Raw genomic sequence first — 25605 nt, forward strand, 5'->3', positions numbered from 1 at the left:
TTGTCTACCTTTGATTTTCCAGCATCTGCAGTTCCTTCTTAAACAAGATTCCTTGGAGAGCAGCTTCCATATCCATAAACTCTACCAGCTAGAAGGACATGGGTGACATAAGCATGGAAACAGTATTTGTATCTAAGTTGCTTTCCCAACCACAGACCATCTCACTTGGAAATATGTCTCTCTTCTGTCAGTCATTGGGTTTAACTCTTGAAACTCCCTCCCGAGGGCGGCAGCCTGGGTATACCCCATCTCACGAACTTCAGCGGTTCAAGGGAGCTCATCACCATCAACTTGAGGATAATTAGGATGGGTAATAAAATGCTGCTCAACCTGCAAAGTCCATGTGCTTTGAATTAAAATCATAATTATTCAAAACAGTCAATTAATCAATCAAACTTGACAATTCAGACATGAACTAACATTTAAGCAGCAGAAGTACAGGGATAAATGAGAGAGTTTCTGATCACTAGCTTTGGATTGTGCCAATAGAGATGCCATTGAATATCGCTATCTTTCGGGGTGTTACATTGATCAATAACTCAACCAGTCTAGCCCAAAATATAAGATTGGATCAGAAGCTACATATCCTACAGTGATTGAGTTGGCTCCTCTTTAAGAGTAACAATACCTCTTTATAGTAATCGCTCTCTCTCCATCCCCCCCCCCTTCCCAGTTCTCCCATCAGTCTTACTGTCTCTGACTACATTCTATCTCTGTCCTGCCCACTGCCCTGACATCAGTCTGAAAAAGGGTCTCGACCCAAAACTTCACCTATTCCTTCTCTCCAGAGATGCTGCCTGTCCAGCTGAGTTACTCCAGCATTTTGTGTCTACCTTGTGGTAATTCAAACATGGTCCAAGATAGTCAAACTCACTTGCCACAATTCTTTATCTTCCATGATCATCTCCATGTTAAAAACTGATGAGAAATAGTCAATTAAAATCTAGCCCATCTCCTCTGGCTCTGCACACTGCTGGTCTTCAAATGAACCTATTCTCTCCGCAGGCATTTTTTTTCACTCTTAATATACTTATAGAATCTCTTGATTATTTTTTCTTTTATATTGCCATCGCATTACTTTTTTTAGCCTCTTGATTTTCCTTAAGTATACTCGTACACACGTACTCTGAAGGGTTTGCATGATTTCAACTGCCCAAACCTAACATACGTTTTCCTTTTCCAAACTAGCATCTCCATATCTCTGTCCTGCCTGCAGCATCTGTACCTTTGAACATTGAGCTGTTGCCCTCTCAGCCCTTTTATGGCTATAATATAGCTGTCCTTCGAGCTAATCCACATCCTGAGTTTGCCTGTTATGCCTCGCATAGAAATAAATGCAGTTTGAACCATCAGCTTTTCATGATTGTATGGCGGAGTGGACTTGATGGGCCAAATGGGCCTAATTCTGTTCCTGTCGCTCATAGTTTGCTTCCTTTACCTTTCCTGGTAGTTGCCCACCTGTTTACCATTTCATTTTCGTTTCATTTCACCTTTTCATTTCACTGCACATCTCTGCAATTCTAATCTGTAAAGGTATACCATTCAAACATTAGTCCACAATAGCTGACAAGGAAGGTAGTACACCATACTATCCGGTGAACTATACTCAACCTCATTGATGTTGGTGAACATATATGCTCCAAATTTTGATAACCCTTAATTTTTCAATAAAATACTCAATTTAATACCAGATGCGTCCCCATCCAATTTGATAATCGGGGCGGGGGGACCTAAACTGTGTATTAGACCAATAACTGGATAGATCTTCATTTCAAAGAAAAATCGCATCCAAGACGAGTGAACTTCTGATCGCATATAAACAATACAAATATAAAGGACGTATGGAGGATTGCCAATCCGACAGGAAGAGAATATTCCTTCTACTCGGGTGTCCATAAAGTATATACAAGAATAGACTACTTCCTGGTTGACTCCAAACTTCTACCATATACCTACAACCCAAAATATCACTATCATAATTTTGGATCATTGCCCTCTTACATTTTCTGTAAAACTGGAAGGAATGGCAAATGGACAGCCGTGCTGGAGATTAAATACTTGCAGAGGCTAGCTGTTGTGACTACCTGAAGGTGCAGATAAAAAGTTTGTTTGAGATAAATGACACTCCTGGTATCTCTCCATCCTTGCTTTGGGAAACTTTTAAAGCCGACCTTAGAGGCTGCATTATTTCATATCAAGCCTCTCAAAATAAGAGAAGTAGGGCAGAACAATTGGAGTTAGAGAAAAACAAATAAACCAATTAGACTTAGAAAATGTGGCTGATCCATTCACAATAAAACCTAATAAGATAGCTGCACTCGAATTCAAATTAAACCAGATATTCTCGGCAAGAATCAGTAGGGCATTTCAATACACTAAACAAAAATACTTCGAATTCGGCGATAAACCACAAACCTTTAACACGACAACTCAGCAAATTAGGGAATGACCGTCCCATACATAAAACCAGACCAGAAAAAGGCAAACTGCTCTCACTGCCCAAAGATATCAATGAAAGATTTCTACAATTTTATCAAACCCTATACTCATCACAAACATCAGCCAATTCAGTGAAGATGAAGAGCTTTCTTGGTAAGTGCAACCTCCCATCCCTCAGTGAGACTGAACGTGAGGAACTAGGTGCAGAGATAACAACAAAGGACATTTCAGAGAGCATTAAACCACTGAAAAATGGGAAAACTCCTGGCCCAGACGGGCTCAGTAACAAATTTTATAAAAAATTCAACTACATAATTTCCCCACGTCTACAAAACCTCTACACTCAAGCATTCAAAGAGCAGACTTTACCACAGACTGCTAGTGGAATCAATTATTGCGCTAATTCCCCAAAAAAGATAGAAACCTTGAGCCGGGATCCTATAGAGCAATTGCCCTCTTAAATACTGACCAGAAGATCCTAGCCAAGACTTTGGCTTGTAGACTCGGCCTAGTCATTGGCAAACTAATACACCCAGATCAAACCGGGTTCATACCTAAACGACACTCATTTTATAATCTGAGACGCCTGTTTAATATAATTTATTCGCAGAGAATACTAAACGAAGATCTAACAATCATCTCACTTGTCGCCGAGAAGGCTTTCGACCGAGTGGAATGACCTTCTCTTTTCACAGTGTTGGAAAAATTCCAATTGGGCGAAAACTTCACTTCATGGGTGAAGCTTCTATATACTAATCCGACAGCCAGAATACTAACAAATCAAATGCTTTCACCTAAATTTTACTTATTCAGGGTCACTAGATAAGGATGCACTCTCTCCCCAATGTTATTTGCATTAGCCATAGAACGTCTTGGCGAGAGTATTAGGTCCCATCCAGGCATATATGGATACAATACTAAATGCACTATTAACAGAATTTCCCTATATGCAGACGATGTACTTACTGGGGGGCAGTGTTAGCTCTGAGGAGGATGCTAGGAGGCTGCAAGATGACTTGGATATGCTGGGTGAGTGAGAAAATGCATGGCAGATGCAGTATAATGTGGATAAATGTGAGGTTATCCACTTTGGTGGCAAAAACAGGAAAGTAGACCATTATCTAAATGGTGGCCGATTAGGAAAAGGGGAGATGCAGCGAGACCTGGGTGTCATGGTACACCAGTCATTGAAAGTAGGCATGCAGGTGCAGCAGGCAGTGAAGAAAGCGAATGGTATGTTAGCATTCATAGCAAAAGGATTTGAGTATAGGAGCAGGGAGGTTCTACTGCAGTTTGTCTTGGTGAGACCACACCTGGAGTATTGCGTACAGTTTTGGTCTCCTAATCTAAGGAAGGACATTCTTGCCATAGAGGGAGTACAGAGAAGGTTCACCAGACTGATTCCTGGGATGTCAGGACTTTCATATGAAGAAAGACTGGATAGACTCGGTTTGTACTCGCTAGAATTTAGAAGATTGAGGGGGGATCTTATAGAAACTTACAAAATTCTTAAGGGGTTGTACAGGCTAGATGCAGGAAGATTGTTCCCGATGTTGGGGTTGTGTCCCTCTACACAGTCTACAGAAAGTTATTGCCCTTAAAGTAAGCAAAAAGGAATGCACATTGCCGATAGGGTGGTGAAAGCTTTGGCACACTGGCCTTCATCAGTCATGGAATTGAGTATAGAAGTTGGAATGGTATGTTACAGTTGTATAAGAAGTTTGTGAGGCTGCATTTGGAGCTTTGGTCATCCCATTATTGGAAAGATACCATTAAAGAGTGCAGAGAAGATATACAAAGATGTTGCCAGGACTCTGGAAATTGGGCAAGGTAAGGCTTCATTACTTAGAGTTGGATGATCTTATAGAGATGTATAAAATCACAAGGGAAGAAGATGAGTACGCACTCTTACCCATGGTAGGGGAATCGAGAACTAGGGGCATAAGTTTAAGGTGATAGGGGAAATTATTTAATAGTGACATGAGGGGCATCTTATCTACAGAGGGTGGGGTATATGGAATAAGCTGCTAGAGAAAGTAAATGAGACGAGTGGTATAATATTTACAAGACATTTGGACAGGTACACGTAAAGAAAAGGTTTGGAAGACTATGGGCAAAATGCCAATAAATGGGATTAGTTTAAATGGGACATCATAGACAAGTTGCGTCAAAGGATCTGTTTCAATTCTGCATAACTCTGACTTCAAATGGTATGTTGGCCTTTGTTGTAAAAGGATTTGAGTACGTGTAAAGATGACTGCAGAAATTGAATATCCAGTGATAGAAACTGCATCCAGAATATTATATCTTGTCTCTCTACCCAAGGAAAAATATAACTGAAAAATTTCATCAGTTTAACACCTGGGGTGCATTGTGTTTTGTGTTTAAATTAATTGGTCCTATATCTCTATAACACAAGTTTCAGTGTTTCATGCAATGGAGCAATGACATTTCTCTTTTGGACTTTACAGACCAAAGGTCATGGACTCTTAAATATGGAGTGAGCCAATCAAGATTGAGATTATCAGAAATGTCTTTACTCTTATCGTAGCTAGTCCCAAGAGCAGTGAAGGCTGTGCCCTTGTGTACATTCAAGATAAAGTTTCGGATATTTATGGAATTTCGTTATATGGGGAGAAGGCAGGAACAGGGTACTGATATGGGGAAAAAATATGGGGAGAAGGCAGGAACGGGGTACTGATTGTGGATGGTCAGCTATGATCACATTGAATGGCGTTGCTGGCTCGAAGGGTCGAATGGCGTACTCCTGCACCTATTGTCTATTGGGCCAAGTACAGTGAAGTAGAACTATTGTACAGATCAGTCATGGGCTAATTGAATGGTGTTACGGGTTATATGGCCCAACCCTATTGGGCAGAGGGAAAAAACATAGGGTTGGGCCATATAACCCGTCACACCATTCAACCAGCCCATGACTGATCTCTACAATAGTTCTACTATTAATGGCTTTCAATCCTCCCCAAATTTCAGATTCTGAATGGAGATTCTATAACAATAAAATGAATGTAAACAAAAATGTTTCCTGTTGTGACTAACACTGACTTTGGCAAATTTCCTCCATTTGTTGTGAATTCTTTAATAACATACATTTTTTTAATACCAATGCTGCAACACAATAAAAAAATGAAAATTCTTGCCACAGCATCTTGATTTTATCAATGCACATGAAAAGAATGGGAAACAGAGCACTTGCAACATTACACTGATCGCTCGTCAGTTAAATTAAATCCATGACTCTGAGATGAGAGTCAAGATGAGGCTTTGAGTTTTCTCATCATTTAGATCATCAATTGGGAATTCCTATACACGATTTTTACATTTGTGCTTGAAGTGCCACTCTAGTTTCTTTGATCAGAACTAGATACTTTCTAATCTACGATCAGAATTAGACAACCCTTTCTCTGCTACATTAACTTAATGTTGATTTCATGAACTATACCACTGACTTTCTCTGCTGTCAAATTCAAGTGCACTGTCTCTGACACCTCTCTCCCCTTTCTTAATCTCGCTGTCTCCATCACAGGAGACCAAAGGGCCTGTCCCACTTGGGTGACATTAACGTGTCACACAGATGGCGTGTGAAGATTTTGTACATCCCAAATTCCTGGGGCACTGCGCGCCACTGCCACCGTCACCACGCATCATGCGCGCGTAAATGACGCCCATGTGAGACAGGCTCTTAAGGATTGATGTCTCCTACAAATTTATCAACTCCCACAGTTATCTGGATTACACCTTCTCCCACCCTGCCTCTTGCAAAGATGCTATTCCCTGCTCTCAATTTCTCTACCTCAACTGCATCAGCTTTCCATTCTAGACCTTCTGAGATATCCTCTTTCTTTAGTAAACATGGTTTTCCCCCTGCTGTCATAGATGGACATGTGTCCTCTGTCATAGTTCTGCCCTTACTCCCTCTCTCCTCCCCCACCCTCACCTTTTACCCCACAAGCCTTTGTGTCCAACACATCATCTGCTGACACTTTCATCACCTCCAATGTGACCCCACCAGTAGTCATATCTTCCTATTTCCACCCTCGTCAGAGACCACTCCTTCTGCCACTCTTTGGCTCACTCTTCCCTTCCCACCCAAATCACCGCCTCCCCAGGTTCTTTCCCCCTCCCCTCTTCTAGCTTTCTTCCCCCACCTGAAGAAGTCCCAATCCTAAACATCTATCCGTGGTCTCCAGAGATGCTGCCTTACCAGCTGTGTTTCTCCACCACTGTCATTTTTTGTAAACCAGATCCTGCAGTTCCTTGCATCCCTAGATAATGTGCAGTATGGGTCATTGTATCACATTTCTATGTGTAATGTTTACACCTTGGGGTCAGAATGATGGTCCCACTTGTGAGACTGAATCATAATAATTAATGTTGATAGTTCCTTTCAATACTGGACTCCAGCACTCTTGGATGATTCATTAAATTAACTCCATGGTCTGAGGCAGAAAAACAATCGTACAGCACGGCTTTGAAGATAGGGGAACTACTGTACTGACCCCCCCCCCCCCCCCATTCATCCTGCGCTGATCCCTGCATTCAACACCACTGACATCTCCCGTGCTCTCCCCTCACAACTTAACATACTCCAACCAACATGTACTAATTCACCTGCCTCAATCCATCCATTCCGCACCGATTGCCTTCTCACCCCCCCCCCCCCCCCCCCCCCCCCCCCCCCCCGCACTGATTCACACACACCCACATACCCCTCACGGACCCTATTGTGCTGGAAATGTCTTTGGAGCGAATATTGACTAAGTTTGATAACGGAATGCAATCAAATGTGTTTTAATTCCCCATGTTATTATTTGTTTTAGTCCATAAAGTTGGATAATTAAATTGTGAACACGTGAAACACTAAAAACCGCAGTGTTCGATTGTCACTGCTACCGTTGACATGTTATTACAGAATTAATTTTAACGGCAAATTAATGCTCTTGATATGGAGTATCAGTACTGTAGTTATTTAATGAGCAACATTCACAACTATGTTGGATTTATCCAGGTTTTACATCTACAGTCGGTCATATACATCACAAATTTGGTCAGGAGATATTTCAGTTGAAATTTTAATGTTAATTCTGAAGTGGGAATGATGTAAACAGCATTTAGCAATTTTTTTTACAAATCTAGTGCGTACAAACTGGGTATCTTCATTGCTGTTCACAACATGTACATCTAATCTGAATATCTGGTAATGTGGCGTTTTGACACCTTTAAACATATTATCAAAAGAACATTTGCTACAGTTATGTCCTTTGGCCATCTCTTGTCAGTTAGTGCAATGTTCAACCTGTCAGATGGGTATTGTTGGTTTTAGAATCAGAATCAGAATCAATTTATTTGTCATTTGGACCCCTGGAGGTCCAAACAAAATGCCGTTTCTGCAGCCATACATAACACACAAATAGACCCTAGACACAACATAATTACATTTAACATAAACATCCATCACATCACTGTGATGGAGGCCAAATAAACGTATCTCTCCACTGCACTCTCCCCCCCCCCCCCCCCCCCCCCCCCCCCCCCCCCCCCCCCCCCCCGATGTCAGAGTCAAAGTCATAGCCCCCGGCTGGCGATGGCGATTGTCCCGCGGCCATTAAAGCCACGCCGGGTGGTGCGAGGTCGCACACCGGGTCTTGATGTTAGAGCCAGCTATTATCATAAAATGTGTTTAGAAATTTCCATGCAAACTATATTTGGTTATGGGTAAATTATGTCGGAAGCGGGAGTGTTTCTGTGCCAATAGCAATAATGATCCATGCTATGGCCATGTCATGGTAATTTTCGGTCCTTCACAGTAAACATGCTTGCATCAATCTGTAATGTGCATGGTTAAGCATATATGTTACCATGGTCCAGGATTTATTGACACAGGTTGATCATACGCTGAATAATCCAAACACATTTTTGTTTGGAAGTGGAAAGAAATAATAGAAATTGCAATGTGTTATAATCTTGCTGCATGTCATTGTGGTATATCATGTCTTGATTGGTGAATATGTTTAGCTTGTGACTTTATTTGAAGCAGAAATAATATGTGAATGCTTCATTGAGCATAATTCCGACTGGTAACCACACACTTCGTCCGAGCACATTATCGCACGCGCCATGCAAACCATCTTAAATGACCACCTAAACTCTAATTTGTGAACCTAAAAAGCTGCCAAGATTGCCTGGCTGGCAACGGAAAAAAGGTGTGTGTGTGTGTGGTCACAAAATGACTGGGGGGGGGGGGGGATCACATATGAAAAGAGACACAGACACACTTTAATGTTATGACTGGCATGCCAGTTCTGTCTTGTGTATGCGTGTGTTTTCTCAACAAAACCTCTTTGTCTTGCAGTTCTAGTTGACAAATGAATACAATGTTTAATCATAATTTTTCTGGGAAGGTGTAAGATTATACAATTATTATTGAGGGAGGCCATTTGGCCTAGAGTCTATTTGCGCTTCCAGACTTTATCACATTTGTGCCATCTTCCATGGTCTTTGCATTAGCACTGCTTAATTATTGTTGTGCTTGGATGTAGAATGAGGGGTCAGAATAATTCATTTTGAGGCAAAGTATTTCAAACTATTTAAATACTGGGAACCAGATGAGAAAGTCCAAGAATGTAGTTTGAATTGTGGATGTTTTCTTTATACTTGGGTGATCTGAAATCTTGGATCAGATTTGCACTGTTCTCCATTACCCCAAATACTGCACCTTTTCCATTTTAGTATGCACTGGGACAGTAGCTTTCAGTGAATGCACAACTTGCATTAAGGGGGTAATTTAGTAGTTGGTCTTTGATATGCCATAACTTATAGGAGTAGAATTAGGCTATTTGGCCCATCTATTCTGCCATTCAATCATGGCTGAGCTATCTTTACCTCTTATCATTCTCCTGCCTTCTCATAACCCCTGACACCTGTACTAATCAAGAATCTATCAATCTCTACCTTAAAATCAATTGACTGCTACCACAGCGCTCTGTGACAATGAATTCCACTGATTCACCAGCCTCTGACTAAAGAAATTCCTCATCTCTTTCCTAAAGGTATGTAATTTTATTCTGAGGCTATGAGCTCTGGCTCTAGACTCTCTCACTAGTGGAAATATCCTCTCCATATTCATGCTATCCAAGTCTTTCACTATTTGGTAAGTTTCAATGAGGACCCCCTCATCCTTCCAAACCTCTGTCCCACAAGGCCACAAACAAATGCAGTGCTGGTAGTTTATCTTGCAGGTTGATTTTTGTGCTACTCTTATACTTGCAAGGTGATAAAGATTATTGGGAGATGGCACCTAAGTAACCATGGCATGTGCAGTTCCAGCACCATCTTCAAATTTGCTGATGACTCTGTGTTTGTTGACAAAACACAGATGACCATGAGTCAGAGCATATGAGGGAGATCGTTTGACTAAATTGTCCCAGAACAACGCTAAAGCTGGTTCTTAAGGGTGGCAACATTGCTCTTAGTGTCAGTAAAGCCAAATAAATGATTGTTGACTTTCAGAAAGCCTTTGATAAGGTCCCGCATGGGAGACTGGTGAATAAAATTAGAGCACATGGTATTGGGGATAGGGTGTTGACGTGGATAGAAAATTGGTTGGCAGACAGAAAGCAAAGAGTAGGAGTGAACGGGCCCTTTTCAGAATGGCAGGCAGTGGCGAGTGGAGTGCCGCAAGGCTCGATGTTGGGGCCGCAACCGTTTACCATATATATTAATGATCTGGAAGAGAGAATTAGGAGCAACACTAGCAAGTTTGCAGATGACACAAAGCTGGGTGGCAGTGTGAACTGTGAAGAGGATGTTAGGAGGTTGCAGGGTGACCTGGACAGGTTGAGTGCAGATGCGTGGCAGATGCAGTATAATATAGATAAATGTGAGGTTATCCACTTTGTGGAAAAAACAAGGGGGCAGATTATTATCTCAATAGGGTTAGGTTGGGTAAAGGGGAGGTACAGCGAGACCTGGGTGTCCTTGTACACCAGTCACTGAAAGTTGGCGTGCAGGTACAGCAGGCAGTGAAGAAAGCTAATGGAATGTTGGCCTTCATAACACGAGGATTTCAGTATAGGAGTAGAGAGGTTCTTCTGCAGTTGTATAGGGCTGTGGTAAGACTACATCTGGAGTATTGTGTGCAGTTTTGGTCTCCTTATTTGAGGAAGGACATCCTTGTGATTGAGACAATGCAGCGTAGGTTCACGAGATTGATCCCTGGGATGGCGGGACTGTCGTATGAGGAAAGATTGAAAAGACTAGGCTTGTATTCACTGGAGTTTAGAAGGATGAGGGGGATCCTATAGAAACATATAAAATGATAAAAGGGCTGGACAAGCTAGATGCAGGGAAAATGTTTCCAATGTTGACAAGTCCAGAACCAGGGCCACGGTCTTAGAATAAAGGGGAGGTCATTTAAGACCGAGGTGATAAAAAACTTTTTCACCCAGAGTTTTGTGAATTTATGGAATTCCCTGCCACAGGGGGCAGTGGAGGCCAAATCACTGGATGGATTTAAGAGAGAGTTAGATAGAGCTCTAGGGGCTGGTGGAATCGAGGGATATGGGGAGAAGGCAGGCACGGGTTATTGATTGTGGACAATCAGCCATGATCACAATGAATGGTGGTGCTGGTTCGAAGGGCCGAATGACACCTATTTTCGGCACCTATTTTCTATATTTCTAGAAGAGGAAGGTAAAGGATCCACAAACCTGTCTTCATCAGGATTGTAAATAATTATGTTACACAACCTGGAGTTTAAAGTCATCATTAATTGTTACTCTTAATACAGTTGTACTGTACAGCAGGTTGTTAGTTGCTAGTTCATCATCACCGCTTCCAGGACTACCTAGTGTAGGAAGTGGGTGTTGGTATAAATCATACAGTAAGGTGGGGTTAGTGATGCTACTCTACTATGATTGGTTCACTTGCAGTAACCAATCTACATCCTTCCCCGTAAAGAGCGAATATAGTTAAACAGATATGAGACTCTTGAATTTAAATATACTCGCCGTATCTGTCAGGCGGTCTACTAATGCGATCCCCTCTTCCTCTGTGCCAGAAAAGTTGGTGGGGGAGGGAGGCAGTCAACCTGGAAGTGAGAAAGCTGCTGGGGACACTTGAGGCGACCGACAGGTAGAGCATGCGGGAGAGGTAGTGCTGTTGTTAGACAGAGCCGCCGGTCGCGGCGGAGAACGAGACATGCTGGGACCAGTGATAGCAGCAGCTGCAGACGGCTTGAACATCAAAGGAGGAGCAACAGGATCAGCTGGTGGCGGATGGGATTCCTTTGCAAACTGCAAGTGATGGCGGCTCCGTCGGTACAGGGCGCCATCGACGTCGACAAGGTAGGAGCGGGGTTTCTTAGACGGGCCATCAACGCAACGTAGACGGGAATGTCCCAAAGTAGTTTGTAAGTGGACGACTTGGCCACGCAACAGCGATTTCAGCGGTTTGCTGGACTTGTCATACGATCGTTTTTGGATGTTGTGTTTCTCCTGGATACACTTCTGGACCGCGGCTGGCTTCAGCACCTGTAGCACCAGCTTATGCTGGGCAATTGGTATCAGAGGTCGCGTTGTCCTAGACATCAGGCGTTGGGCTGGTGAGCCCAGGACCCTGTCTCTAGCGATGTTTCTGAGGTTTAGGAGGTCTAGATATGCATCCGACTTGGCCAGGTGGGCGCGCTCCATTAGTTTTGCGCTCCTAACGGCCCGTTCAGCGAGCCCGTTACTTTGAGGGTATTCGGGGCTGCTTGTGACATGGTGGAAGTTCCATCGGTTGGCAAAGTGTTTGAATGCGTGGCTGGCAAATTGTCTTCCATTGTCGGTTTGCAGACGGACAGGTGCACCGAATGTGGAAAAGCGTCTCTGTAGCTTTTGAATGACCATTTCTGATGTGATAGAGGGCAGTAAATCAAGTTCGAACCAGCTAGAGTAGTCGTCGACCAGGACTAGATAATGTTTACCGCACCATTTGAAAATGACTGCTGCCACCGACGTCCAAGGCAGTGCCGGTGGGGCTTGTTGTAGCAGAGGCTGTTTCTGTTGGTGTGATGCCAAACTGTTGCAGATGGGACAGGAGGCTGTCCTGTCCCATATGTACTTCGCCACGCCAGGCCAGTAGAACATGTTCTGTGTGTGGGCCAATGTGGCATCGGCAGGGTAGGTCGCTTAGTTCACGGAATTTACGCCAGGTTTAGTAGAAGGGAAGCCTTGACAGCATCTGGTTCATTACGATGAGCGATGTTGATATAGTGTTCGTCGTCGATTTTAAATAGCCTCCATCGTTTCCCGATGTCCGAATCGAAGATAAGCTGCACTGACTTTCGGCACGAGCGAGCCCTGGTGATACAAATGAAACTGATAAACAGAAATAAAATCCGACATACGGGCGCAGTGGGTTACTTCAAGCTTTCCGACACCATGTAAATAATGATGTTACACAGCCTGGAGTTTAAAGTCATCTTTAATTGGTACACTTAATATAGCAGTACAGCAGGTTGCTAGCTCATCATCACCGCTTACAGGACTACCTAGTGTAGGAAGTGGGTGTTGGTATAAAGCATACAATAAGGTGGGGTTAGTGATGCTACTCTACTTTGATTGGTTCACATGCAATAACCAATCTACAAGGATGATAATGGAGAGTCAAAATCTTCTAATTCCTGGGGTGCATTTCTCCGAAGATCTGTCCTGGAGCCAGCACATCGATGCAATCATAACAGAAGCTATCAACGCCTCTACTTCCTTTGAAGATTGAGGAGATTCGGTGTGTTAACAAATACTTTTGAACTTGTCCAGGTGTACAATAAAGAGCATATTGACTGGTTACATCACGGCCTGGTTCAGCAACTGAAACGCCCAGGAATGAAGAAGTTTGCAAAAAGTGGTGAACACTGCCCAGTCCATCATGGGTACTGACCTCCCCACCATCAAAGGGATCGACAGGAGTCACTGCCTCAAAGACAGCCAGTGTCATCAGAGACCCACAGCACCCTGGCCACATGCTTATTTCACCTGCCATCGGGAAGAAGGCATAGGAGCCTGCAAACTAACGTTCAGGAGCAGCTTCTTCCTTTCAACCATCAGTCCATTAAACATTTCAACCTCCAAATCAGCTTCAAACTATATAGACTTGGGGGCATTTTGTTTTGTCTTTGCATTATTATTGTGTGATTCTAGCCCGTCCCTGACACCTTGTTGTGTAGTCAAGGGTGATTTATTAATATATGTCCTGAAACGGAACAATGAAATTCTTTCTTGCAGCAACACAACAGATATGTGAACATATGTAAACACCATAATGAACAACAAAACTTTTAATATGTATACATAAATAAATATATGTATAAATGTATATAAAACATTTTTGTTTGTATGACAATAGATGCACAGAATGTCTTGCCGAGAGTAGGGGAATTGAACACCAGAGGATATGGGTTCAAGGTGAAGGGGAAAAGATTTAATAGGAATCTGAGTGATAAATTCTTCACACAAATGGTGGTGGGTGTATGGAACAAGCTATCAGAGGAGGTACTTGAGGCTATCCTAACGTTTAAACAGTTTTAGGCAGGTTCACGGATAGGACAAGTTTGGAGGGATATGAACCAGGCGCAGGCAGGTGGGACTAGCGTAGCTGGGACATTGTTGGCCAGTGTGGGCAATTGGGCCGAAAGACCTGTTTCCACACTGTCTCACTCTATGACTCTAATAAAACACTCTTGACTACACCACCAACCAAAAGGTAACTGGTATGGGCTATTTTCACCTGCAGAGCCCAAGTGCTGTTGCAGGTGAAAAGAGGTAGAGAATGTGCAATGGTTTCTTCCCAGGTTTCTGCCTGTTTAAATGGTCAGAAGATATTTTGTAACGTTGCATTATCCATGAAGTGAACCATCTCGACTTCTGAGCTAGACAAAATGCTGGAGTAACTCAGCAGGACAGGCAGTATCTCTGGATAGCAGGAATGGGTGACGTTTTGGGTCGAGACCCTTCTTCAGCTTCTGAGCTATGTTTTTGAGTTTTGGAACTACAGTATCTATGTTACTGTGAATCAGTTAAGCTTCTAATCAAAATGTAAGCAGCTAAATATTATGGAAGTAGTTGGAGTGGTGGGTTAGTTGATTTATTGACTGAGATGCTCCGGCTGCAGATGGTCATGGTATTTCTGAATGTTGAATAATATTTACCAGTCCAAGCTTGAGTTGTTTAGCCTTTGTGGTGTGCACATACTTTGGTATCTGTGGAGTACAAAATGGGACTAGTGGGTGTGTTTCCTGGAAAAAAAACAGTCGCTGATATTCCACTTCTGACCTTTGAAGCAGGTAAGATTGGGTCTGGGTAACATCCCTAAATGTCTCTGTAAGTAAAGAGTAAATTGAGATCCAACAACCATAAATGTTTTCCTGCTGAGTATAATTCTAGCTAAGGGTGGAGTTCCCATCCATTCTCTGGTTCCCATCAATGTTTTTAATTTGCTGGTTTCTTGGCTTTACACTTGGTCATTTGGTCTATTGACCCAAAACTATGTTATGGGATTATGTTTGATCAATATCTGAACCAAGTCTGCAAACCTTAACAACCAAATGGTTTTGCAGAAGCCAAGTTGAGCCATCAGAGAACAGATTACTGATGAGCATTGGCAGCTTTTGTCACTTTAGTATTGAAGGGTGGTGACAGATGGGATGGGCTGGCCTTTACATGCATTTTGTGGACAGAAGAAAACTCAATTTTCTGCCTTGTTCGGAAGCCAGTTTAAAGAACTGGAACTACTAGAGCGATTGTGCTGAGTGGTTCTGGGATTGGAATTCTTATTATTAAGGTCAAGATTTTTGGGTCTATGACATTAAATTTATCGAGTACCCTTGGCTGCTGTTTGATATTATCAGGCATGAGATTTCTCTGCTGATTTTGAAATTCGGTTTAAAAAAAGTAAAAATCTCCGATATAAATGGCTTTCCGCAAGACAGTGAGCCACTGCACCGATGGTTGAGTGCATGGAAATCCACGGGGTCGATTTTAGCGGAAAGTGTGCCGACCGTCTTTGCATGCGAATCTCTACGGCTAGCGCTCAGCTCCGTACATGGAAAATACATGGTTTTCCTCTGTCCCCTAGGCCTACCTTAACTGGGTTGGGGCGAGGAGCACAGAGTTATGTACACGTACACAACACTCGCACTGCATTCAAGAGTGTATGCCATAGACACTACACTACATCGACACTTGCCTGATTCAATCGGGTAAAATGTGTTGTAAGGTATAATAAAAAAAAATTACAGTATAAATTAAGGGTAAACAAGCAAGGAAATTGTGTCATTTCAAGGTACGATTATCAACGAATGTCTGCATAAAGGGGGCGCTGCTCCCTTTTACCCCCGCCAGGGATGTTGCCGCTTGGAATCCTACCAGTTGCCCCCTGGACCCCCCCCCATCTCCCTCTTTTTTTCTTTTTTTATTACCGGCTCATGCCTGTATTATGTAGGTAAGTAAACGGACTGAAGAATGTTTGGTGGTGGTGACTGGGAGAAGACTGGGTGAATCACTCATTCTGTTTTTAGATGAAGTAGTAAATATTTTACTTTTCTACTTTGACATTATAGAGAGAGGGCATTTGTGGTGTCTTAAACTGGTTGCAAGTGTGATGTTTTGGTCGCCAATCAAATGTCAGGCATTAACAAACTTTAGGCGTATCTTCTGGAGGGTATCAGAGGTATTGTGTGACATTCGGTTTGCTTGGTTAGATACTTGAGCTGTCCAGGGCTACAGAGTCTTTGACCATGCACTGAGTACCTTGCATTTCCATGTTGTCCTCCAAAATAATGAGGCTGTATGCATTCAATACATTGCAGCAACTTGTCAGACATTTTTTATCAGAGCCTTCCAAACCCACCACCTTCTGACGTTTGTTTGAGTCAAATTCTTGGAGCTTGCAGTTCAACATTACTGTGTTCTGCAGCTGCCCAGGAAACCTCACCACCTCTTCAGTGGCAATTAGGAATTTGTAATAATTACTTGCTTTGCTCGCAAAGTCACATCATAAGAAAAAAAAATTAACAACAAATGTTGCCTATGATTCATTGGAGAAACAGCTGAAACATTTTTGACATAAATATCTACACAGTTAGCCAAAACTCTATTTGTGTGGCTGTCCAACCCTTCTTTTCTGAATCACAAAATGTACTATTTGATATTTGTCTTTTCTACCCATGCTGACAGTCTCTTCAATTACATTTTAATGCTTGCACAAAATAATTATTTAAATTTCTTTTCAGTATCCATTTTGAAACACTTTCTTGAGTTATAGTTTTAAATGTATCCTGATATGATTTTCAAAAATACAATGCATTGAAGATTGTTTCGAGCCACAATAATGTTGTAAGGAGCTCAAACTCGCACAGATTGAAACACAAGCATCTTTATTGTTCAGGTCATCAACTACACAGCAGGTCATCACATGTTCACACTGCTACTCTGACTGGTAGACAGTGGGCAGGATCTTACACTATGAATGTTATAATTAGGTGGGATTATAATTACTAAGCATTCTAATTGGTAACATGCTATAACCAATGCTGCATTTCTTCTACAAATGAAAAGTAGATGCAGCGTTATCACTACGATGAGTAAATAGATTGTTAAATGCAAAATGCCACATCTAAGAATAATATAGTCGCCGTATCTCACAGGTGGCTTACTAATCCGCCCGGTCTGTGTACGGTAGGGAGCTGCCTCATCAACCTTTTCTTCTGAAAAGTTAAGGGCACGTTTAGGTGAGCCAATAGGGCTCTGCAGAGACACCATAGGGGAGGACCATCGCGGTGGGTACCGGTGAATCGGGTACAAAAGGGGGAGAGGGAGTAGACTGACGCGGGGAGTGATGGGGGGGTACCGCTGCAGGCACTGGAACGACTGGAACAGCGATCACTTTAAAGTTAAGTGGGGGGCTTCAGGACCCTGGAGTGCCGGACGTCGTTCTTTCACTGGAAGGATGTGTTGACGGTTGGTCTGTAGATGGTGCTGCCTACATCGACAAGGTAGGAGCGTGGCTCCTTTCCGGGGCCATGGATGAACCCCAGTTTAGTATGTCCTTTGTTTGTCTGTAAACTAAACACTTGGCCTTGGATTAGTGGCTTCAGTGGCTTGCTGGTCTTGTCATAGGCACGTTTTTGCGGGTCTCAATTGGATTGTACGCGCCTTTAAATTACAGCGGGGCAGAAAACTTTAGGCTTTAGGTGATCCTGTGTCACGGGCAGCGGAGGTGTTGTTCACCGGGACATCAGTCGTTGGGCTGGGGAGCCTAAAACACCATCTCTGGCAATATTTCTCAGGTTCAACAGGTCTAGGTAGATGTCAGATTTTGCCAGGAAAGAGCGTTGCATAAGTTGTTTAGCGCTGCGAACAGCACGTTCGGCAAGTCCGTTGGACTGTGGGTACTCTGGGCTGCTGGTGACATGTTTAAAGTTCTAGCGCTTGGCAAAGCCTTTCCACTGTGAAAGTTTTGCCAAAAATGAAGTCTTTGAATTTGGAGCAGGCAAAAACCACAGCAAGCAGTCATTTCTCTATCTGGGCATAGTGCTGTTCGGTATCTGTTCGTGTTCTTGAATCGAAGGATACCGACAGAATATCGCCGTTGAAAGAGGTCTGCAGACATGCAGCACCTAGTCCATACTGGGATGCGTCGCAGATGATTGTAACTGGCAGGTTGAGGTTAAAGTAAGACAGAGTGGGTGTACTACCTGGTTCTGGTACCAGGACCAGGTGTTGTCCTTGTGGGTTAGTTGACGCAGGGGGGCTGATAGTTCGCTGAGATTGGGGATAAACTTTCCCAGGTAGTTGACCATGCCTAGAAATCGTTTTAGGCTGGTGATGTCAGTTGGTACCAGCAGTTCATTGATTGCTGCAGTCTTCAGCGGATCTGGTTTTAGCCCATTGCTAGTGAACACGTGACCTATGTAAATGACTTCAATAACCCTGAACTTGCATTTAAGTGGGTTCAGCTTTAAATTGGGTGGAAATAGTTACAGTTTGTGCACCTCGTGTTAGGCATGTTCTGAACTTTGCTGGACGCATTGAGAAATCTTTGCAGAGAGTAACTAGCCAGATTCACATTTAGTTGTTGATTAGCATTCGCGCTATCATAATCAGCCAGTGGTGCCACAGTCTCAGCCATCCGACAAGCATGAATAGCCTGATCTAAAGTCAGTTCTGCATTCCGTAATAGTTCAGCTCGCAGCTTTCGATCGCTCATTCCTCCCACAATTTTATCTTGAACAAGCTCATTTGTTATCTCACCAAAACTGATGGAAAACTGATGTGTCTCAGGTCGCTGATGAATCGTTTCACAGGTTCATCAGGCTGTTGCACTCGGGCAAAAAATCTTGTCCTCTCTTGGATTCTGTTAGACGGCAGGTCGCGCAGTTCTCCAAACTTTCTCAGCAATACCATGGAGTTGTCTATAGATTCAGCTGGCACCAATACCTGTCCATTCCCATCCAGTTGAGCAGGTGCAAATTCGAACGAGTCAGCGCGGATCATAACCTCTGGACCCGCTAAATTCAACAATAGCGAAGCCTTCAAATCAGCGGGATCGTTGCGGTGAATGATGCGGATATAATGAGAGTAATCCTTCTCAAACATTCGCCATCGCTCGGCGATATCAGAATCAAACACAAGCGGGCTAGGCTTTCGACAAGAGCTAGCCATGTTCCCAAATCACAAAAAAACACGCAAATAAAAACTGGTAAACAAAATAAATCGCGGTAGACAGACGCAGGGTAGACCCGATAATCTGACACCATGTAAAGGGCTCAAACTCACACGGGTTGAAACACAAGCATCTTTATTGTTCAGGTCACCAACTACACAGCAGGTCATCACCCGTTCACGCTGCTACTCTGAATGGTAGTCAGTGAGCAGAATCTTACACTATGAATGTTATAATTAGGTGGGGTTATAATTACTAAGCATTCTAATTGGCTAACATGCTATAGCTAATGCTACAAATATTATGAAGTCCATTTGAAAACATAAGGTATAAGAGTTAAGAGTAATTTTTGGTTTAAATAACGAGCAATGTTTTGGTTTAGTCTTCCTCTGCCTTATTTGAAGGCCTTGGTAAACACTAATGCTTGGATTCAAAATACATTTTAAAAAAGCATTATCTACAATCCCCTAGGCACTTTTTTTTCAGTGTGATCTGTGTTGCTCTTGTGAACTATTTCATGAGCTAAGTAATAAGCATGCTTGGAATTTAGAAAGTACATTGCAGTGTCATATGGTTCAGTGAATTCATGGTAAAATTGAAAGTTTTTCTTTGATAGAATACTGACCTAGGATAGAGTTTGAGATTCAAAGCTGCCTGGATAAATTTTATTTTCCAATAGGGAAGGATGTAAGGACCCTAGTGCAATTATGAATTGAGGAAATACCAGGTTTTTGGCTGCTTTCTATCTTTTACCTGATTTGGTTTCTGTTTTTAAGCTTTCCATTCCTTTTTGTTAAATTCAGTTTCTATTAAATTGAGAATATATTAAGAATAGCGATGTTCTTGGCTCTTGTCTTGCTATATTTCTTCGTCATCTATTTTACAAATGGTTCAATTTGTTTCTTGACCTGATAAAGGGCATTGGAAAAGTTGCTCTGTCATCAGATTCTGTTCGACTTGACTATTCATTTATTCTATCCAGGCATGCAGTATATCTGAGGTACAGAAAAAAGCTGGAGAAACTCAGCGGGTGCAGCAGCATCTATGGAGCGAAGGAAATAGGCAACGTTTCGGACTGAAACCCTTCTTCAGACTGATCGGGGGGGGGGGGGGGACAAGAAAGAAAAAGGAGGAGGAGCCGGAAGGCTGGGGGATGGGAGGAGACAGCAGGGGGACTGAGGAAGGGGAGGAGACAGCAAGGACTAACAAAATTGGGAAAATTCAATGTTCATGCCCCCAGGATGCAGACTCCCCAAGCGGAATATGAGGTGCTGTTTCTCCAATTTCCGGTGCTGCTCGCTGTGGCCATGGAGGAGACCCAGGACAGAGAGGTCGGAGACGGAGTGGGAGGGGGGGTTGAAGTGCTGAGCCACCGGGAGGTCAGCTTGGTTATTGCGGACCAAGCGGAGGTGTTCGGCGAAACGATCGCTCAACCTCCGCTTGGTCTCACCGATATAGATCTGCTGACATCTAGAGCAGCGGATGCAATACATGAGGTTGGAGGAGATGCAGGTAAACCTCTGTCACACCTGGAACGATTGCTTGGGTCCTTGAACGGAGTCGAGGGGGGAGGTAAAGGGACAAGTGTTGCATCTCTTGCGGTTGCAAGGGAAAGTGCCCGGGGAGGGGATGGTACGAGAGGGAAGGGAAGAATTGACAAGGGAGTTATGGAGGGAGCTGTCTTTGCCGAAGGCAGATATGGGGGAGATGGGAAGATGTGGTGAAACTGACGGAGGATTACTTTTTCTATGTGACGGCTGGTGGGGTGAAAGGTGAGGACTAGGGGGACTCTGCCCTTGTTGCGAGTGGGGGGGATGGGGAGAGAGAGCAGTGTTGCGGGGTATGGAAGAGACCCTGGTGCGAGCCTCATCTATGGTGGAGGAGGGGAACCCCCGTTCCCTGAATAATGAGGACATTTCAGATGTCCTGGTGTGGAACGCCTCATCCTGGGAGCAGATGCGGCGTAGACGGAGGAATTGGGAGTAGGGGATGGAGTCCTTGCAGGAAGCAGGGTGGGAAGAAGTGTAGTCCAGATAGCCATGGGAGTCAGTGGGTTTATAGTGGATGTCGGTCAGAAGTCTATCACCTGCAATGGAGATAGTGAGGTCAAGGAATGGTAGGGAAGTGTCGGAAATGGTCCAGGTGTATTTGAGTGCCGGATAGAAGTTAGTGGTGAAGTGGATGAAGTCCGTTGTGTGCGGGTGCAGGAGGTGGCACCAAAGCAGTCGTCGATGTAGCGGAGGTAGAGGTCGGGGATGGGGCCCTGGTATGTATTGAACAAGGATTGCTCGACGTAACCGACAAATAGGCAGGCATAGCTGGGGCCCATGCGTGTGCCCATTGCTACGCCTTGTATTTGGAGGAAATGGGAGGAGTCGAACATGAAGATATTGAGGGTAAGGACCAGCTCCGCTAGGCGGAGGAGAGTGTCAGTGGCTGGGTATAGGTTGCTTCTCTGGTCGAGGAAGAACCGGAGGGCTTTGAGACCATCCTGGTGGGGGATGGAGGTGTAGAGTGACTGGACGTCCATGGTGAAGATGAGGGGGTGAGGGCCTAGAGAATGGAATGCGCGGAGATGACGGAGAGTGTCTGAGGTGTCTTGAACGTAGGGAGGGATTTAACCAAGGGGGATAGGATGGAGTCAAGGTATTTGGAGATGAGTTCGGTGCGGCACGAACAGGCAGAGAATGGGTCTTTCGGGACAGTCAGGTTTGTGGATTTTGGGGAGAAGGTAAAATCGGGCTGTGCGGGGCTGGGGAACGATGAGGTTGGAGGCTCGGTCGGGTAGGGCATTGGAGTTGATGAAGTCGGTGATGGTGCTGGAGATGGTGGCCTGGTGCTCGTCAGTGGGGTCATGGTCCAGGGGTAAGTAGGAGGAGGTGTCCGAGAGATGGCGCGTGGCCACAGCGAGCAGCACCGGAAATTGGAGGAACAGCACCTCGTATTCCGCTTGGGGAGTCTGCATCCTGGGGGCATAAACATCGAATTTTCCCAATTTTGTTAGTCCTTGCTATCTCCTCCCCTTCCTCAGTCCCCCTGCTGTCTCCTCCCATCCCCCAGCCTTCGGGCTCCTCCTCCTTTTTCCTTTCTTGTCCCCGCCACCCCCCCCACCCCCGATCAGTCTGAAGAAGGGTTTCGGCCTGAAACGTTGCCTGTTTCCTTCGCTCCATAGATGCTGCTGCACCCGCTGAGTTTCTCCAGCTTTTATGTGTACCTTCGATTTTCCAGCATCTGCAGTTCCTTCTTAAACACATGCAGTATATCTGTATTGCAGTAAATTGAGATGCTTCATGGTGATTAAAAAGTTTTTAATAGTGAGTTGTTGCAAACAACTACCTGTATTTAAATCAAGTTTTCAAAATGATAGAAATATTTGTCAACACACTTGAGTTTAAAATTTAAGCATAAATTGTGGAATGTTCAATTCAATTCACTATTCATAAATGAAACTTTTTTGTGGGAATGCATTGTTCATTAAAGCATTTGATTGTTTCTGTATCTTTTTAACACCATTAAGGTGTTAATTAACATCATTAAAGCAGCTATAGCTGCTCTGAACCGGCCCAGCTGAGTGCCACCACTCCCATGAATTGTCTCCCTCGGATGGTCACGTCGCACATCGACCCGGCACAGACTATTTGCACTTTAGACTGTTTTACTGTTTTCTTTTTTATAAATCATGTTTCTCTGGGTGTCTACATTTTATTAGTTGTTTAAGTTATGACATCGGATGGAAGCTGCATACCAAATCTCATTGCACCTATGTGCAATGACAATAAAATTTATTATTATTATATTATAAAACTAGTCTGCTTTTAAATGTGATTTTGCAAAAATAAATACTCATTTGGTCTTGAATATACTTTTCCAGGGAATTGGAAATGATCAAAATGTATTGAATGCGCATTGAAATAGTTCAAGATATTCACTTAAGCTTGGTATTTTACAAATCTGAAGTATTGTGCTAAGTTATGGTTCGCATTTTTTTTAAAGTTGCAACCTTTAAATGAGGTAATATTGCAATAATTTTAATGTTGCTTTGGAAGTCTCTTGCATCCACCACCCCATTACTTACTAACGCACATCCTTCTTGTGCCACTTTCTCCTACCTTGGCCCCTCCAAATTGGCCATTGGTCAGGTTAATTTTAATCTATTTGAAATGCTTCCTTGGCATGAAGCAATGTTGGGCACTTCAAAATTTGGGCTTGCTTGCATTGCGTATTTAGAGGTATGGCATTTTCCGAATGACTAACAGCGAAAATATGACTGGTGTTGCTTTATGTATTTGCATGCTGTCATTGTAGAGGTTCCTATTCCCAACTGGTGTCATCAAAATGTGCACATTGAGCCCAACAGGTGGAGGATAGTTTATAATATAAATTTCTGCAGAAATTAGATAACAATTATTTTCTTATGGCAGTGTTAAATGTATCCTTTTGCGCTCAAACCAGAATCCCATTTTCAGTAACCTGTACGGGTGACATGGAAAGCGGGTGGCTGTTCAGTTGAATGGATTCGGACAGTTGTTTCATTTTTGGCATGGTTGGAATGGGGTTGCAGACGTGATTACATTTTTTACATATTGGTTTAGAAAATTCCCCTTTTGTGGAAAATAAAATGAAAGTGTAATGGAGAATAAATACGGAACACATTTATGTGTTTCAGTAATAGTTTCAGTTTTGTTTACTGGAACGGAACTTCTATTTCAATAATTTCAAATCCCTTCCACTTTAAATGTCATTCGAAATTCTATTGGGGTTCTTGCCTCTGGAGGCATGCTGTCCAAAATCATGTGAGTAAAGATGTAATTCTTAGGCTTTTGCAGCAGTGACACTGCAGTTAATTTTGGAACGAGTTTTGAGTGTTTCACCACAACCTCGATTTGTGGGTGAATTTGTATTCAGTTTTGAAGTTTGTATAAATATCATGGATTTTTCTTTTGATGTCAATATTTTTATGTATTTGGAGTGTAAATTTTGACCTCTACTTAGGATCATTGTGAATGAGACTAAATTGAATGTATATCTACAATGCCTTTATGGGTTTTGGATTACAGGAAATTCTATATTTAGTTTTGAGATGCAAAAACAGGCACTTCAGCCCACTGAGTCAGCGCTGACTAGTGCTCCCTGCATACTAATACTATTCTACAGACTACGACAATTTACAACTTCACCAAGTAACTTAAGCTACAAACCTGTGCATCTTTGGAGATGGGAGGAAACCGGAGATCCGTAAACCCATGCAGGTCACTGGGAGAACATAGAAAATCTGTACAGACAGCACCCACAGTCAGGATTGAACCTGGGTCTCTGGCGCTGTAAGGCAGCAGCTCTCATGTATGGAATACTGTTCCTCTGGAGTTTGATCGAGATCTCCACACAATAAGCTTTTCTTTGGAACGGTGATGTGAAAGATGATGTAGATGGGGCCAGAAATGGAAACTTTCATTTTGAAGTATCATGACATCGGTGTTTACATTGGAAAATTTAGCTACTGAAGGAAAAAACGATTCACTATATTGTTTGATTTTTCATATTACCTTTCCATTCTTTCCACAGAAGTCGGAAACTCCAGATCAGGAATATTCCTCCTCATTTGCAGTGGGAGGTAAGTGTATAATTATATAAATTATAACTAAATTTGGTAAATAATGGGGATTCGTGTTGGCTTTTAGAACACTTCCTCCTGGCCTGTCTTTGTGTATGTAGGAGACTTGAGTAGTAAAAAGGGGCACGTTAAGTATTTAAAGATTCTTTTTTTTTGACGGAGATTTCATGAGGTGGTAGCTCCAATATTAATTCAGAACTGGAATGATGGCAGATGGAGGGTAAAGTGGGCTATAAAATTACTTGGCTTCAAGGAACGTGGGTAATAATAACTCTCATTGCTTGTGGAAGTCACTGAAAGCAAACACTGTCAGTGGGCATGATGCCCTTGCCAGGAATCAAATTTAGTTGGATTTCATTGTCTCTGGGGATCCATGGAAACACTTCAAGCAAGCGAAGGAAAGGATGGAGTGAAATAAAGTCTGAACGAGGGAAAAGTGAATCCCGAGGTGATTTTGTGTGGCCAGGAAGTGCATTCTTGGCCATCGTTGAACCTTTTGAAAACGGGGAAAATAATATTGAACTTGGCCATGTGTGGCCAGGTCTGCAGCTGCTGCCAGCTTTTGCTGGCAGGTTTTGGACTGTTATGTCATTTGGATCTAAACCAGGCTTGTACTCGGCTAGAACCTACCTATACCTGATTTTTCAGGTGCCCCCTCTATGTATATGGTGACACCGATGTAATGCTAGTCACAATCCCTGAACTATTACTCCCAATAATTCTATTTACACTCCAAACATCTACACTTGGTTTCTGCTGATTCCCACTTTTTCCTTCATCTTGTACTAGCCTAAATCTACAATCCCTTTCAACTTGTATTTTCTGTTTTACCTGTT

At 43.1% G+C, this 25605-nt stretch overlaps 1 protein-coding gene across 1 annotated transcript in view; it reads left to right on the forward strand.

Moving 5' to 3' along the window:
* The window catches only part of LOC129712621 (insulin-like growth factor 2 mRNA-binding protein 3), a 112496-nt gene that overhangs the window by 28177 nt on the left and 58714 nt on the right, over positions 1-25605 (forward strand). Inside the window, exon 3 of the mRNA XM_055661188.1 lies at positions 24721-24769. Coding sequence (XP_055517163.1) covers positions 24721-24769 — 49 coding nt within the window. The remainder of the gene's footprint in view (positions 1-24720; positions 24770-25605) is intronic.

Source organism: Leucoraja erinacea, chromosome 2, assembly GCF_028641065.1.
Source record: "Leucoraja erinacea ecotype New England chromosome 2, Leri_hhj_1, whole genome shotgun sequence".
NCBI lineage: Eukaryota > Metazoa > Chordata > Chondrichthyes > Rajiformes > Rajidae > Leucoraja > Leucoraja erinaceus.